The sequence below is a fragment of the Cherax quadricarinatus genome, chromosome 53 (assembly GCF_038502225.1).
Source record: "Cherax quadricarinatus isolate ZL_2023a chromosome 53, ASM3850222v1, whole genome shotgun sequence".
In the NCBI taxonomy this organism is placed as follows: domain Eukaryota; kingdom Metazoa; phylum Arthropoda; class Malacostraca; order Decapoda; family Parastacidae; genus Cherax; species Cherax quadricarinatus.
In genome coordinates, this window is record NC_091344.1 from 21,998,424 (window position 1) to 22,015,820 (window position 17,397).

General features: G+C 37.7%; 1 protein-coding gene across 2 annotated transcripts in view; it reads right to left on the minus strand.

Moving 5' to 3' along the window:
- Window positions 1–554: 554 nt before the first annotated feature.
- Sin1 (SAPK-interacting protein 1) overlaps window positions 555–17,397 on the minus strand; it is a 32,717-nt gene continuing 15,874 nt past the window's right edge. For both annotated transcript variants that reach the window (XM_053781525.2, XM_053781524.2), the window contains exons 7-11: window positions 12,029–12,141; window positions 11,232–11,345; window positions 10,766–10,882; window positions 10,305–10,442; window positions 555–5,501 (exon numbers count right to left, since the gene is read on the minus strand). In XM_053781525.2, coding sequence (XP_053637500.1) covers window positions 5,269–5,501; window positions 10,305–10,442; window positions 10,766–10,882; window positions 11,232–11,345; window positions 12,029–12,141 — 715 coding nt within the window. In that variant the 3' untranslated portion in view covers window positions 555–5,268. The remainder of the gene's footprint in view (window positions 5,502–10,304; window positions 10,443–10,765; window positions 10,883–11,231; window positions 11,346–12,028; window positions 12,142–17,397) is intronic.

Consider the following 17,397-nt stretch of genomic DNA (forward strand, 5'->3'; position numbering starts at 1 on the left):
GGCAGTGGAGCAGTTACCCCTTCACAAGGCATACTTGCCCCATTGTACGGAAACAATAATTGCTATGTTTCAAGTGCTGACTAAATAAAAAATTTATTCAATTTTTCAATCGTTCGAATTCTGTTCATGGGAAAACAAATCTGAAGCTCAAGATGTTTCCACATGAAGGCATCTGTAACAACCACCATGAGGTCAGTCTCTTAAGAGCACAATATACAGAAATCTCACACAACCTAAAAATTAAGTAACTTTCACATTCCACATCATGTACACACTGGTCTTCCATCAAAATACAATAATAGGTTCTGCTTTAGCTTTAAAAAATTCTCAATGCAAAAGGACAATTGAGCAACTAATATGATGGTGTTACAAGTAAAGTGATTACTAAGATACAGCCACCTAAATATTATAACCTTATGTTTCGCAGTCTTCAACTGGTTGCACATTTGACCCCAGTTAACACAAAAAAATTTTAGTGTAAATATGCAATTTAAAAAACTATACACAGTACAGTATACTTATTATAAAAAAAAAAGAAATGTTTTAAAGAATAAAAAACATTCATTTTGCAATAGCCCTGGACCTTGAGTAAAGACCAGAGTATAAGATCTTTTGGCAGTAAATCAGTGTTATGGTTAAAACCTGACAAGTGGCATAGGAATACCTCTGTGTTAAAAGATATTATATAAAAAATGATAAACCTGAATGGGCCATACAGGGGTTCATGAGACAGCAATGTAATTAAAAACTAGACATCACAGAATCACACTGAGCATCAATAGAGCAAAACTGAATCTGAGCCATCTTTTGTAATCTCTCCTTTATTATTATTATAATCAAGGGGGAAGCGCTAAACCCGGAGGATTATACAGCAATCTCTCCTTTAAAAAATATTCAAACTCCTGTATCAGTCTCAACCACTTCCTACAAATGGGATAAATCTTGCATTTTTCTGTACAGTCCTCAAAACTTTGGGTAAAGATATGAAGTTGGTGTAATAAAGACTAACTTGGGAACATGAAGATGCAAAAAGCTCATTTTCATTTCCATCTTTTTTCCGAGAAAAACTGTGGAACTCCAACGTTCTTAGATTAGTTTTTGCCACGGTAATAACACTGCTCTCTAGGATAAATGTTCCTTTCCTACAATTTTCTGTAATGTTAAGCCAAATCCTTTGTGACACAAAACAAATATAAAAATTCTTAATAGATTTTAGTTGTCATTGTCACTATATGCTAAGCAAGAATACAGCAACTGTATATTGTATGCAGTTTTGTACATCTGAATACCCTTGACCTTCATACAGTAAACAGCATGAACTTGTATGCAGAATAATGTACAATGTGTAATATTCGATTCCTTAATGGCACAGGAAATTTTGTATGGGATAAGATCAAATATTTCTTTTATTAAATTACCACTTCAAAGTGCTGAATTAAGTGGTAAATATATTTCCAATCATGAATGATTGTTTCCATATGATCCCCTAAGTTTTGATGCATTCATATCGCAGACTACAGCTTACCTACCTAAAGAAAAAATGCTAAGCTTTCAGTCATTTAAATAATTAACCTCAAGGAAGCTGAAATGAAACAAAAGCAAAAAATTTTGCTGTATTTGGTTTCTAGTGAAATTTTAATGGCTAATATGCAATCTATGTCACTTTCTGGACACCTGGAATATCCTTAAGGAAAAGGTGGTGATACAAGGAAATATTCTGATTGTTACAGGGTCCATGAAGATGATTTTGAAACTCTCTCAGCAAGTTCTCTATCTTCACAAAATTCTTTGCCATGATGTGACAAAAGCAACCTGATGGCAATTCAAAATGTCATTTTAAAGTGGCATCAATTTTAGACATTTTAGCATTATTTTCAAGTTGGCTCACAAATCCTTCATTTTAGTCAACAATCTTCATCTTGAACATTTTTTAAAGTGCTTCAGTCAACCTAATTCTGACCATTTAGCAGACAGTATTTTTCAACAAGACTGTATAATATTAATTTGTGAATCTCCTAATCATGTCCTACATGATTCTGGAGCTAAATTTTGATGGAATAGAAAAAATCCCATGCAATCAAACTGTTCTCCAATAACTGCTGTACTCAACTTCAGTGATCAAACATCTGAAAGTTAAATTACATTTTCATTTCAGTGGTAATAGTTCAGAGAAACTTCCACTTTTACCATAGCATTTCCATCTTTAAAATCCATCATCAATTTCATATTTTGTACAAACTCGGATAGTCTGAATCTCTAAGACTAGATGAAACAGGATCTTTTGCATCTCTCTAAATTCTGAGATATCAATTGCAATCAATATTACTGTCATAGAATTTTAAATACTGTATACAATATTTTTCAAGTTGCAGCTTCCTTTGTCTTATTTCTCTCATGAATAAATGTCGACAAAACTATCTTGTAGTATATCTATAGGGAAATAGAGAAGAATCCTTCCTCCGTAAGCCATGCACATCATAAGAGGCGACTAAAATGCCGGGAGCAAGGGGGTAGTAACCCCTTCTCTATAAATTACTAAGCGTAAAAAGAAAATTTACGTTTCTTCTTTTTTGGGTCACACTGCCTTGGTGGGAGATGGCTGCTGTGTTTAAAAAAAAAAAAAATATATAATTTACAAGGCACTGTACCTTACATAAAGCAGTTTTTGCAAGCAAGTGAACCCAATGAATGCTCAAGGATATAGCCAAAAGTGTCAAGCTCATGGCCCTCTATATCCATCTGTTAAATATCTGCTGGTAAGCAGAAATAACTTCTGAACTCTTCCTCATGAGTACAGCATTAGTGTCTGAATAACTCTTCATGGCATTTATCTGCCTGTATTATACAGGTCAGCGCAAGATCCCATGGTGCATCCACAGCGATCCTTCTCTTCCTCACAGATCCACAGGAAATTCTAATGGCTGTGGAAATTACAACTTTTAAATGGGAGATACTCTTTGACGACACATACAGAACCGTCCATTAATCCTTAAACTGCCCAAACGCAGATATACATTGACGTGCAGCAGGCTCCGAACGTAGATCTATGTTTTTTTTTTTGGAAGGCTTTCAAATGGGGAAAATCAAGGTCGGAGCGCTACGCACGCGAACGTAGATCTACGTTTGGACAGTTGAAGGGTTAACATCGCTTTGAAAAGATTTACTTTTTATGGAAGCTGAAGGTATCTTTATCAGCCAAAAGAGTAAAGTTTTTAAGTAGATTTCAATGAATATTCTAACAAACTTGACCACTCTTCTTGTCAAATCCTTGTTTCTTCCAAATATGTGAGAAGAATGCATCACAATAAACATTTTCTCCTTTTGATGATGATGTGGATGCCATAATTAACTATCAATCACCTGAGGACAAATAAATAATAAAGTTACCCAACAGTTTTGAAATGAATTTTAAAAAATCTTGGGAAAAAAAAAAAAATCAAGCTTATTATAATTTATGTATGGTTTTCAACATGTAGGCCATGTCCCACCGATGCAGGGTGACCCCAAAAAAGAAAGAAACACTTTCAATATCATTCAACACTTTCACCATCATTTACATATAATCACTGTTTTTGCAGAGGCCCTCAGATATGACAGTTTAGATGTCCCTCCAAACGGCAAATATCCCATATCGCTCCTTTAAAGTGCATGCATTTACTTTCCACCTCCAGGACTCAAGTCTAGCTAACCGGTTTCCCTGAATCCCTCCACAAAATATTATCCTGATCACACCTCACAGCTCGTCATTCCCAAAAACCATTCGTCCAGTCACTCCTATCCAACATGCTCACACATACTTGCTAAATGTCCAAGCCCCTTGTACACAAAACCACTTTTACCCCCTTCCTCCATCCTTTCCTAGGATGACTCCTATCCCTCCTTCCCTCCACTACAGATTTATACACCCTCCAAGTCATCCTATTTTGCTCCATCCTCTCGAAATGACCAAACCACCTCAACAACCCCTCTTCAGCCCTCTGACTAAAACTTTTGTATAAAATTATTTAGATGCTTTTATTTGTACCTGAAGTTGGTTTCCAAAACTATGATTGTTCATGGAAAGTGCTACACCCAACAGCTATAGAAGCACTACCGGTTTCCAAAAATCTTATATTATAAACATTTATCTTCAGCTGCTTCAGGAATTAAATATACTGAAGGAGGACCCCTTTTATAGAGGGCTCTATAACTGACTTGCATCCCCTTCCTGGTGATTTTATATTAGTTAGTATGTTATGTACAAAGTACAATCCATCAAAATATTTAAAAAAATGCAAAAAATTTTGCACTTAGTTTTGTCACGTTCAATGCCTCAGCCTACAGCAAATGCACTGAAAATGTTTCAATAAATAAAAATGGCCAGAGCAAAAAAAATAAAAAGAATACAAAATATAAAATTATAGGTATGTTTATGCTTGTACTGTACATAGGCGATGCACGGCAGGAAAGAATAAGTGCCAAAATCACACAACGGAGAAAACCGAGGACATGGAAGAGATCAGAGCTATGAAGCTTGAGTTACCATAATTTGTCAAGGGGTTCTGAGCCTAACTTACAGATATAGAAGACAAACACAAACAGATGACATAATAATGAATCATTTCCTTTACTAACCAGGATTTTGGCTGTGGTGGCACTTATTCCTTGTTGCCTATTAAGACCTCATTTGGAGGTACAATGAAGATAAGGCCACTGATAAAAGCACAGTGGTATAAGAGAGCCAATAGGAAACCCTAAGGTATCTCCAAAAATATATGAAATCTCAAGAACTAGCATTAAAAAAAGTAAAAAAAAAAATCTTAGATTGGAATAAGCTATACATACCTGTATTTGGAATTACTGTATGAGGAAGCCAAAGATTTTAAACAAATAAAAAATTAGCAGCTCATGTAATGACCTTGACATGAGTTGACTTATACAAGTTGCAGTCATGTTGCACACTCAAGGTCAAGGATTAAAATTATTCATAAAACACTATGTAAACATATTTTAAGATAAATTTTTATGAATAAATTTTTTTGGTAACATATAAATTATCTTTCTAGGTTAATTAGGTTTTTCCTGTCAGAGGGTCATATCACAAGAAACTACCAAACTCAGGACACTAATTCGGGTTACACATTTACCTTATTGAGCAAAAAATATCTGCAAATGTAGAAAAAATTTACAATAGCGATGTCAGACCAGTGTGTACACTTGAGGTCACATGTCATTTATATCACATCTTAAATCACCAAAAGTCACTGTTTCCAAGTAGAACATGTAAGGTTACACTTCATTCACATGATTTTCAGTTCGTGGCCTTCGCCTCATTGAAAGGCTGTTGTGTCTTCTGAAGGGTTTCTTCTCTCGCCAAAACTCCTTCCGCGCTGAACTAGAGCGAAGGTCAAAGATATGCTTACACTTGTCCAAAATTTCCTGACCCATTTTTGCCTCGCACTCAAACACATAATCTTTAAACCGGTTCTCCCCTTGGCATGTTATTTGGATCTCCATTTTGCCTATTTAAAAAAAAGAAAAACAATAATTAAATGTTATTCACTGAAAACTGCTTGGAAATTTAGTTCTTTCATACCTCTCTTGTAAGGTGTGGTTGAAGAATCCAGTATTAAATACAGGCAGGCCTCCATTTACAGCACTTCACTTTACAATGTATTGCTAATGCAGTGGTTTTCAATGATACCCAGTCTTCATTTATTCAGACTGCCTACAATATATTCACGACTCACTATAAACTAAGGACAAAACTATTTTAAGTAATGTGTGTACTGTATATGTATTTTTAGGTCTAGCTTTATTGCTCACTTAATATATGATAGTGTAAACACATTACCAGGCTTTTATATGTATTAAAAAAAAAAAAAAAAAAAAAAAGAGGTTATGTTTCACTTTACAGTTGAAGCCTGGAACCTAACCTGCTGTGTAAGTGGGGGCCTCTTGTATACATAGAAAACTATCCATTTTTGAGATGTCTATCCAATTCACATTAGAAATTCAGTGGTCTATAAAATAACTAATTCTGACTTGTGGAATGTTATTCCAACAGCATCTTTCACAGGAATTTACTAACTCTAAACATCTTTTATATAAAATGCATATAGGTTGGTAGACAGCAACCACCCAGGGAAGTACTACCGTCCTGCCAGATGACTGTGAAACAAAAACCTGTAATTGTTTTGCATGATGGTAGGATTGCTGGTTTCTTTTTCTGTCTCATAAACACGCTAAGATAACAGGGATATCTTGCTACTCCTACTAACACTTTGGTCACACTTCACAGACACGCACATGCATATATATATATACATACATCTAGGTTTTTCTCCTTTTTCTAAATAGCTCTTGTTCTTTTTTATTTCTTCTATTGTCCATGGGGAAGTGGAAAAGAATCTTTCCTCCGTAAGCCATGCGTGTCGTATGAGGCGACTAAAATGCCGGGAGCAATGGGCTAGTAACCCCTTCTCCTGTATACAATTACTAAAAAAGAGAAGAAGAAAAACTTTATAAAACTGGGTTGCTTAAATGTGCGTGGATGTAGTGCGGATGACAAGAAACAGATGATTGCTGATGTTATGAATGAAAAGAAGTTGGATGTCCTGGCCCTAAGCGAAACAAAGCTGAAGGGGGTAGGAGAGTTTCAGTGGGGGGAAATAAATGGGATTAAATCTGGAGTATCTGAGAGAGTTAGAGCAAAGGAAGGGGTAGCAGTAATGTTAAATGATCAGTTATGGAAGGAGAAAAGAGAATATGAATGTGTAAATTCAAGAATTATGTGGATTAAAGTAAAGGTTGGATGCGAGAAGTGGGTCATAATAAGCGTGTATGCACCTGGAGAAGAGAGGAATGCAGAGGAGAGAGAGAGATTTTGGGAGATGTTAAGTGAATGTATAGGAGCCTTTGAACCAAGTGAGAGAGTAATTGTGGTAGGGGACTTGAATGCTAAAGTAGGAGAAACTTTTAGAGAGGGTGTGGTAGGTAAGTTTGGGGTGCCAGGTGTAAATGATAATGGGAGCCCTTTGATTGAACTTTGTATAGAAAGGGGTTTAGTTATAGGTAATACATATTTTAAGAAAAAGAGGATAAATAAGTATACACGATATGATGTAGGGCGAAATGACAGTAGTTTGTTGGATTATGTATTGGTAGATAAAAGACTGTTGAGTAGACTTCAGAATGTACATGTTTATAGAGGGGCCACAGATATATCAGATCACTTTCTAGTTGTAGCTACACTGAGAGTAAAAGGTAGATGGGATACAAGGAGAATAGAAGCATCAGGGAAGAGAGAGGTGAAGGTTTATAAACTAAAAGAGGAGGCAGTTAGGGTAAGATATAAACAGCTATTGGAGGATAGATGGGCTAATGAGAGCATAGGCAATGGGGTCGAAGAGGTATGGGGTAGGTTTAAAAATGTAGTGTTAGAGTGTTCAGCAGAAGTTTGTGGTTACAGGAAAGTGGGTGCAGGAGGGAAGAGGAGCGATTGGTGGAATGATGATGTAAAGAGAGTAGTAAGGGAGAAAAAGTTAGCATATGAGAAGTTTTTACAAAGTAGAAGTGATGCAAGGAGGGAAGAGTATATGGAGAAAAAGAGAGAGGTTAAGAGAGTGGTGAAGCAATGTAAAAAGAGAGCAAATGAGAGAGTGGGTGAGATGTTATCAACAAATTTTGTTGAAAATAAGAAAAAGTTTTGGAGTGAGATTAACAAGTTAAGAAAGCCTAGAGAACAAATGGATTTGTCAGTTAAAAATAGGAGAGGAGAGTTATTAAATGGAGAGTTAGAGGTATTGGGAAGATGGAAGGAATATTTTGAGGAATTGTTAAATGTTGATGAAGATAGGGAAGCTGTGATTTCGTGTATAGGGCAAGGAGGAATAACATCTTGTAGGAGTGAGGAAGAGCCAGTTGTGAGTGTGGGGGAAGTTCGTGAGGCAGTAGGTAAAATGAAAGGGGGTAAGGCAGCCGGGATTGATGGGATAAAGATAGAAATGTTAAAAGCAGGTGGGGATATAGTTTTGGAGTGGTTGGTGCAATTGTTTAATAAATGTATGGAAGAGGGTAAGGTACCTAGGGATTGGCAGAGAGCATGCATAGTTCCTTTGTATAAAGGCAAAGGGGATAAAAGAGAGTGCAAAAATTATAGGGGGATAAGTCTGTTGAGTGTACCTGGTAAAGTGTATGGTAGAGTTATAATTGAAAGAATTAAGAGTAAGACGGAGAATAGGATAGCAGATGAACAAGGAGGCTTTAGGAAAGGTAGGGGGTGTGTGGACCAGGTGTTTACAGTGAAACATATAAGTGAACAGTATTTAGATAAGGCTAAAGAGGTCTTTGTGGCATTTATGGATTTGGAAAAGGCGTATGACAGGGTGGATAGGGGGGCAATGTGGCAGATGTTGCAAGTGTATGGTGTAGGAGGTAGGTTACTGAAAGCAGTGAAGAGTTTTTACGAGGATAGTGAGGCTCAAGTTAGAGTATGTAGGAAAGAGGGAAATTTTTTCACAGTAAAAGTAGGCCTTAGACAAGGATGTGTGATGTCACCGTGGTTGTTTAATATATTTATAGATGGGGTTGTAAGAGAAGTAAATGCGAGGGTCTTGGCAAGAGGCGTGGAGTTAAAAGATAAAGAATCACACACAAAGTGGGAGTTGTCACAGCTGCTCTTTGCTGATGACACTGTGCTCTTGGGAGATTCTGAAGAGAAGTTGCAGAGATTGGTGGATGAATTTGGTAGGGTGTGCAAAAGAAGAAAATTAAAGGTGAATACAGGAAAGAGTAAGGTTATGAGGATAACAAAAAGATTAGGTGATGAAAGATTGAATATCAGATTGGAGGGAGAGAGTATGGAGGAGGTGAACGTATTCAGATATTTGGGAGTGGACGTGTCAGCGGATGGGTCTATGAAAGATGAGGTGAATCATAGAATTGATGAGGGAAAAAGAGTGAGTGGTGCACTTAGGAGTCTGTGGAGACAAAGAACTTTGTCCTTGGAGGCAAAGAGGGGAATGTATGAGAGTATAGTTTTACCAACGCTCTTATATGGGTGTGAAGCGTGGGTGATGAATGTTGCAGCGAGGAGAAGGCTGGAGGCAGTGGAGATGTCATGTCTGAGGGCAATGTGTGGTGTGAATATAATGCAGAGAATTCGTAGTTTGGAAGTTAGGAGGAGGTGCGGGATTACAAAAACTGTTGTCCAGAGGGCTGAGGAAGGGTTGTTGAGGTGGTTCGGACATGTAGAGAGAATGGAGCGAAACAGAATGACTTCAAGAGTGTATCAGTCTGTAGTGGAAGGAAGGCGGGGTAGGGGTCGGCCTAGGAAGGGTTGGAGGGAGGGGGTAAAGGAGGTTTTGTGTGCGAGGGGCTTGGACTTCCAGCAGGCATGCGTGAGCGTGTTTGATAGGAGTGAATGGAGACAAATGGTTTTTAATACTTGACGTGCTGTTGGAGTGTGAGCAAAGTAACATTTATGAAGGGATTCAGGGAAACCGGCAGGCCGGACTTGAGTCCTGGAGATGGGAAGTACAGTGCCTGCACTCTGAAGGAGGGGTGTTAATGTTGCAGTTTAGAAACTGTAGTGTAAAGCACCCTTCTGGCAAGACAGTGATGGAGTGAATGATGGTGAAAGTTTTTCTTTTTCGGGCCACCCTGCCTTGGTGGGAATCGGCCGGTGTGATAATAAAAAAAAAAAAAATGGATTACAAATATTTATTTAAATAAGAGTTTTACATCTTCCTATTTCTGAACTCGCATATATGTATGCACCAATATGTGGTTGCAGGGGTCAAGTCTTATCCCCTGGCCACACCTCTCAATGTGCCACTTGCCAGATCACTCTCCTAGCCTTGGGGGCCGTATCTACCTATTCTTAAAACTATGCAAAGAGTCTGTCTCCACCACTTCTTCATTGAGATCATTCCACTTCCTGATCAACCTGAGACTAAGGAAATATTTCCTTACATCCCTGCGATTCACAAGAAAATACTGTACAGATGCTCCTCACTTTACGATGGTGCAATTACGAGCACATTCTGTACTGTATAGTACTGTACATTTGATAGGATAAACTTGTGCTCATTTATTTACTTTTCAATACTGGTATTTAGTTAGCTACAATAATTATTTACTTATTCAGCGACAGTAGTTATTTATTTATTTATTTAATATTCGATTTACGATATTTTAAACCTACAGTGGGCTCACTGGAACAAAACCCCATTGTAAGTCGAGGAACACCTGTATTGCAAATAAAGTTTATTTTTGTTTGAAGTCTAGCTGGCCAGACCACTTAACACTAGTAACCACCTTACCTTTCTTCTCTGCCTTCCGACTACAGTCCACCACTAGTTCCATGTTGTAGGTCACGGGGTGCGGGGAGCGCAAGGGCAAAAATGCTCCCCCAACCTTCTGCTGCAGTGGGTGGATCTCCAATTTTTCTCCAGAAATTCCTGAAATTTTCATATACTGCAGTAAGGAAGCTTTTAACCCCAATAGTTATAAGAAACCTTTTTAAGTCTTCAAGAGCCGAGATAAAAAAAATTCATGAAAGTTGTATTAAAAACGATCAATACCTTTTTCATTCATTAGTATTCAGCTCTTATCAAGTGACAAGTAAGACACATGCACAACAGTTAGGTACTTTACTTCAAATTGTCTCACCTACACAATAGGCTTGCATATCAACTTGTTGGTATTGCATACCGTCATCATCTTCACTCTACCAAGTGACAAAATATATTAAAGCAAAAATTTAATTAAGAATAAAACATACCAAGACATGCTTCACATTTTCCAAACTTGAGAAGCCACATAACTTTATATGACCTGTAAAGGGTTGCTTCCACAGTTGACATATTGTTAAAGTCTGGTGGAGTGTCAATTCTTTTACCTGAAAGATAATAAAAAAAGTGATGCAAAGATTATCATTCAATCTTGGTAAGGAATACAGGTACAATGAATAATCCTATATTAAAACAAAGGTTAAATTTTAAGCTAAATTCCTAAACATCTCCAAAACAAACTTAAAGAATTCAAGTTTAATTAATTTCTTTTATATCTAAACCTTTGCTGATAGCCTCATCATAGAATTTTTCCCAGAAAAAGGTAAAAACCTTCAGCAGGAAATTGAAACAATACTTGCTGAAAGTGTCTGATCAACCAGACTGTGATGGCTATGTAGAGTGAAATAATGAACTAGACTGCATGAGCTGTATATAAAAATTCTCAATGTTACGTACTGTTGTCTCGTACTACAGCAAACTCAGTGCAGTTTATATCGGCTAAAGTTTTCTCCAGATCCAATGCAATGCCAGGTTTATCTTCTTTTTCTAAGTGATAATCCAAGCCAGTATCTGTAAAAACAAGACCTTCTTAAAGTTTGGAGATGAGATATCAAACAAAAATTATTGCTATTTCTTTGCCGAACTTCAAATTAAACCACGGAACACGTGGGGTTTCAACCCATGGTGAGCAAGTCGTTATTAAATCAAACACGGTATTCTCATGGAACTAGTCTATTTTAAGGAATGAAAAATCCTACCCAGATATTCCATTACATTCAAGTGTTGAGTTTTTTTTAGGAATATGTAAATTATGTTAAAATCTGCAAAGACTGACTTTTCTATTTGGGGAGTATTATCCATTGTGCACTCTAAAAACACGAAGGTTTGTTAAGGATGAGAAACATCCAGAGCCAGTATATGCAAGCAAAGAAGAATATTAGAAAAATTCAAGGGCAGAATAAAAGCCAAGTGAAAAAATATGGGGCATTAATTGTAAGAGCAAAGTGAGGGGTAGAGAGAACAGAGGCAATGATCTTGAGGCACTGCAGTCAGTGTGTGGACAGTGTAGTTAAAGAAAGAGATGATCACAAAGTATTAGATACCCCAACTTTACACAAGAATTGTCCTAATTGCTTAACTTAATGTCTGGAAAAAAACATATAATAAAAAAGCATGCACTCATCATTACCAAATACAGAATAATACAATTCCTTGATAAAGAATATGCTTATGTTGAGAACATTTCAACTTACCGATTATTTTAACCATGTCTTTTCTCTTGGTTATCGTCCTATTGAGAATTTCTTTCAATGTAATATCATAATTCTCAACAATTATTTTGCTAAATGCTCCCCCAGCTACAGTTCTGAAACAAAGTAAAAATTAGATAATAAAGGTCTGGCAAAGTATATGAAATTGTAACTTAATACTAAATGTACAATTTCTATATTCTGTATAAGATTTGAAGAAATGACAAGATTTCCGAAAAGTCTGTAGAAATATGTACAAAAGGCTGAGGATCTGATCACCTCATCTTTTGTATATACTTCTACAGTCTTCACATTATGTCCTTGTATTGTGTTGGTAAAACCAATGGATGATGAAACATGTACAAATTAAAGACACCAGATGTTGCACATGTCAAATTCATTACCACACACACTCATACCAGTGCTGACACCACTATACAGTATGGCCCCACTTATACAGCAAGTTAGGTTCCAGGCTACTGCTGGAAAGCAGATATCTCTGGAAAGCAGAATGCCACATTTTTCCACTTATAAATGTATATGAATGCCAGATGACAAGTTTACACTAACATATATTAAGTTAGCAATAGAGCTTAGGCATTAAAAAACAATAAAAAGTAAAATACACACACAGTACACTCATTATTTACCTCAAAATATTCAGTCTTATTGTAGGGCAAAAGGTGAGTAGCATTTACTTTAAGAAGTTAGGTGTGGTAGCACTCCTGGCCACCCCCACCCACACATAATATACTACAACGATGCTTAAATAGAGTGATAAAATGCATATACAGTACACTCATTACTTACCTTAAAATATTTGTAGTCTTAATGTAGGGTGAAAGGTGAAAAGTATTTATTTGTAGAAAGTGGTGTGGTAGGTAGGGTAGTGTAGGGAAGCTAGCCTGGCCACCCCACCCACTATGTAAACAAACAGACGATGCGTCTGGTTGTGGTTCATAAACATTCATGCAAACACCTTGCAACAGCAACAGGAGACAAATAGTCAAAATCAACAAAACGAAATCAGAACCCCTGCCGATAACATGTGGAGTTCCCCAAGGTAGTATTCTGGGTCCCTTATTATTCTTATGTTATGTCAATGACATGCCTATCAGTGTCAAGTGCAAACTCCTACTGTATGCAGATGACAGTGCCCTGTTAGTGTCAGGTAAAGATCCACAAGATATAGCTAATGTTTTAACACTGGAACTGGAGTCCTGCAGCAAATGGTTAGTAGACAACAAACTATCATTACACCTAGGGAAAACTGAAGCCATTCTCTTTGGCACGAAACAAACTGAGAAGCATAAATAATTTTAATGCTCAGTGTAATGGGGAGCCCATCACTTTGGTTTCTTCAGTAAAATATCTGGGAATCCCCTTTGACCCATGCATGTCAGGAGAATTGATAGGGAATAGTGTAGTAAAGAAAGCGAATGCCAGACTGAAGTTCCTGTACAGACAAGCACAGTGTCTACCTACTGAGGCTTGCAGGACCCTATGTCTAGCCCTTATACAATGCCACATGGATTACGCTTGCTCTTCATGGTACTCTGCCTTGACAAAAAAACTGATAGATAGACTGCAAATCACCCAGAACAAAATTGTAAGATTCATCCTGGGGCTGGGACCAAGAGAACGTAGGCCAGGATGAATTACAGCAGTTGGATATGCTGAATGTTGAAGACAGTAAAACAACTGAAGCTAAATCATGTTTATAAAATTGCTCACAAACATTGTCCAGAATATCTTGCTGTCAATTTTGTCAGGGTTGGGAACCAAAGCAATCATAGTACTAGGGGGAGAGAGCACAATTTTGTAGTACCCACAGTCATTGGCCAGGCTTCAAACACCTTTTATTGTACAGCAATAAAGGAATGGAACAGACTACCCGCACATGTCAAAACCAGTCATAGCATGAACCAGTTCAAGAAGAGTGCCAAAAGGTGTCTGATGAATGTAGCTACAGAAAGGGAGGGGAATGATTTTCTATTTTTTAGCTAACATACGTGTAAATTTTACCTTATTCCTAGTAATGACCCTCGTATTGTAGATAGTCTTAATGACCCTCGTGTAGTAGATAGTCTTTTTAGTATAATAATATGTTATCTTCATTATAGAATAACAAGAAAATATTATAACCTTTATATTATAATAATAAGGTAAAAGGACCCCAATGGAAATAAGTCACTCTGTCTGACTTTTTTGGGTTATCCCAGGTTCTCTACACATGTGCTGCTATGTATGATAATTCTATGTAACTGTATTTGTGTATACCTGAATAAACTTACTTACTTGCTTATTGTGTACAAACTGTCTGCAAAGTGGTACAGTAGAATAAATAAAGACCAACACTTCCATTCTCATGTAATTTTTAGAAGGAATAATGCTCTGACAAATTATTATTTCTTTCTTTCAACACGCCGGCCGTATCCCACCAAGGCAGGGTGGCCCAAAAAGAAAAACGAAAGTTTCTCTTAAATTTAGTAATTTATACTGGAGAAGGGGTTACTAGCCCCTTGCTCCCGGCATTTTAGTCGCCTCTTACAACACGCATGGCTTACGGAGGAAGAATTCTGTTCCACTTCCCCATGGAGATAAGAGGAAATAAACAAGAACAAGAACTAGAAAGAAAATAGCAGAATACCTAGAGGGGTGTGTATTTATATGCTTGTACATGTATGTGTAGTGTGACCTAAGTGCAAGTAGAAGTAACAAGACATACCTGAAATCTTGCATGTTTATGAGACAGACAAAAGACAGCAGCAATCCTACCATCATGTAAAACAATTACAGGTTAAAACAATTACAGGTACAAATTATTATTATTATTACAATTTTTTTTTTTTCAACAAGTTGGCCGTCTCCCACTGAGGCAGGGTGACCCAAAAAAGAAAGAAAATCCCCAAAAAGAAAATACTTTCATCATCATTCAACACTTTCACCTCACTCACACAAAATCACTGTTTTTGCAGAGGTGCTCAGAACACGAACAGTTTAGAAGCATATATGTATAAAGATACACAACATATCCCTCCAAACCGCTAATATCCCGAAACCCCTCCTTTAGAGTGCAGGCACTGTACTTCCCATTTCCAGGACTCAAGTCCGGCTATATAAAAATAACCGGTTTCCCTGAATCCCTTCACTAAATATTACCCTGCTCACACTCCAACAGATCGTCAGGTCCCAAATACCATTCGTCTCCATTCACTCCTATCGAACACGTTCATGCACGCCTGCTGGAAGTCCAAGCCCCTCGCCCATAAAACCTCCCTTACCCCTTCCTTTCAACCTTTTCGAGGACGACCCCTACTCTATCTTCCTTCTACAGATTTAAATGCTCTCCATGTCATTCTACTTTGATCCATTCTCTCTAAATGACCAAACCATCTCAACAACCCCTCTTCAGCCCTCTCACTAATACTTTTATTAACTCCACACCTTCTAATTTCCACACTCTGAATTTTCTGCATAATATTTACACCACACATTGCCCTTAGACAGGATATCTCCACTGCCTCCAACTGTCTCCTTGCTGCTGCATTCACAACCCAAGCTTCACACCCATGTAAGAGTGTTGGTACTACTATTCTTTCATACATTCCCTTCTTTGCCTCCATAGATAACGTTTTTTGACTCCACATATACCTCAACGCACCACTCACCTTTTATCCCTCATCAATTCTATGATTAACCTCATCCTTCATAAATCCATCCACCGACACGTCAACTCCCAAGTATCTGAAAACATTCACTTCTTCCATACTCCTCCTTCCCAATTTGATATCCAATTTTTCTTTATCTAAATCATTTGATACCCTCATCACCTTACTCTTTTCTATGTTCACTTTCAACTTTCTACCTTTACACACACTCCCAAACTCATCCACTAACCTTTGCAATTTTTCTTTAGAAACTCCCATAAGCACAGTATCATCAGCAAAAAGTAACTGTGTCAATTCCCATTTTGTATTTGATTCCCCATAATTTAATCCCACCCCTCTCCCGAACACCCTAGCATTTACTTCTTTTACAACCCCATCTATAAATATATTAGACAACCATGGTGACATTACACATCCCTGTCTAAGACCTACTTTTACTGGAAAGTAGTCTCCCTCTCTTCTACACACCCTAACCTGAGCCTCACTAGCCTCATAAAAACTCTTTACAGCATTTAATAACTTACCACCTATTCCATATACTTGCAACATCTGCAACATTGCTCCCCTATCCACTCTATCATATGCCTTTTCTAAATCCATAAATGCAATAAAAACTTCCCTACCCTTATCTAAATACTGTTCACATATATGCTTCATGTAAACACTTGATCTACACATCCCCTGCCCACTCTGAAACCTCCTTGCTCATCTGCAATCCTACATTCTGTCTTACCTCTAATTCTTTCAATAACAACCCAACTGCACACTTTTCCTGGTATACTCAGTTTTCTCTATAATTTTTACAATCTCTTTTGTCCCCCTTTCCTTTATATAAAGGGACTATACACACTCTCTGCCAATCCCTAGGTACCTTCCCCTCTTTCATACATTTATTAAACAAAAATACCAACCACTCCAACACTATGTCCCCCTCTGCTTTTAACATTTCTGTCATGATCCCATCAGTTCCAGCTGCTTTACCCCCTTTTATTCTACGTAATGCCTCACGCACCTCCCCCACACTCACATCCTGCTCTTGTTCACTCCTAAAAGATGGTATACCTCCCTGGCCAGTGCATGAAATTACTGCCTCCCTTTCTAGAAATATATACAAAGTATTTATAGGTTTCAGCAATGTTTTAGACATGCTGGAGTATATATGAAACTTCATGAAGCATAGTGTTTATGACGATTGTCACTAAACTGCTGACAGGGTAAGCAGTGGGGTGACACTTGATGACTGTTACACACAAACATGTATGTCTGTCTATCTGTCTAGCTCTGCTTATCTGTCTTTCTGTGTGTGTGTGTGTCAGTCAGACAGACAGACAGACAGACAGAGACAGACACACACACAGACACACACACACACAGTGTGTGTGTGTGTGTGTGTGTGTGTGTGTGTGTGTGTGTGTGTGTGTGTGTGTGTCTGTGTGTGTGTCTGTGTGTCTGTCTGTGTGTCTGTCTGTCTGTGTGTGTCTGTGTGTGTGTGTCTGTGTGTGTCTGTGTGTGTGTGTCTGTGTGTGTGTGTCTGTGTGTGTGTGTCTGTGTGTGTGTGTGTCTGTGTGTGTGTCTGTGTGTGTGTGTCTGTGTCTGTGTGTGTGTCTGTGTGTGTGTCTGTGTGTCTGTGTCTGTGTGTGTGTGTCTGTGTGTGTGTGTCTGTGTGTGTGTGTCTGTGTGTGTGTCTGTGTGTGTGTGTGT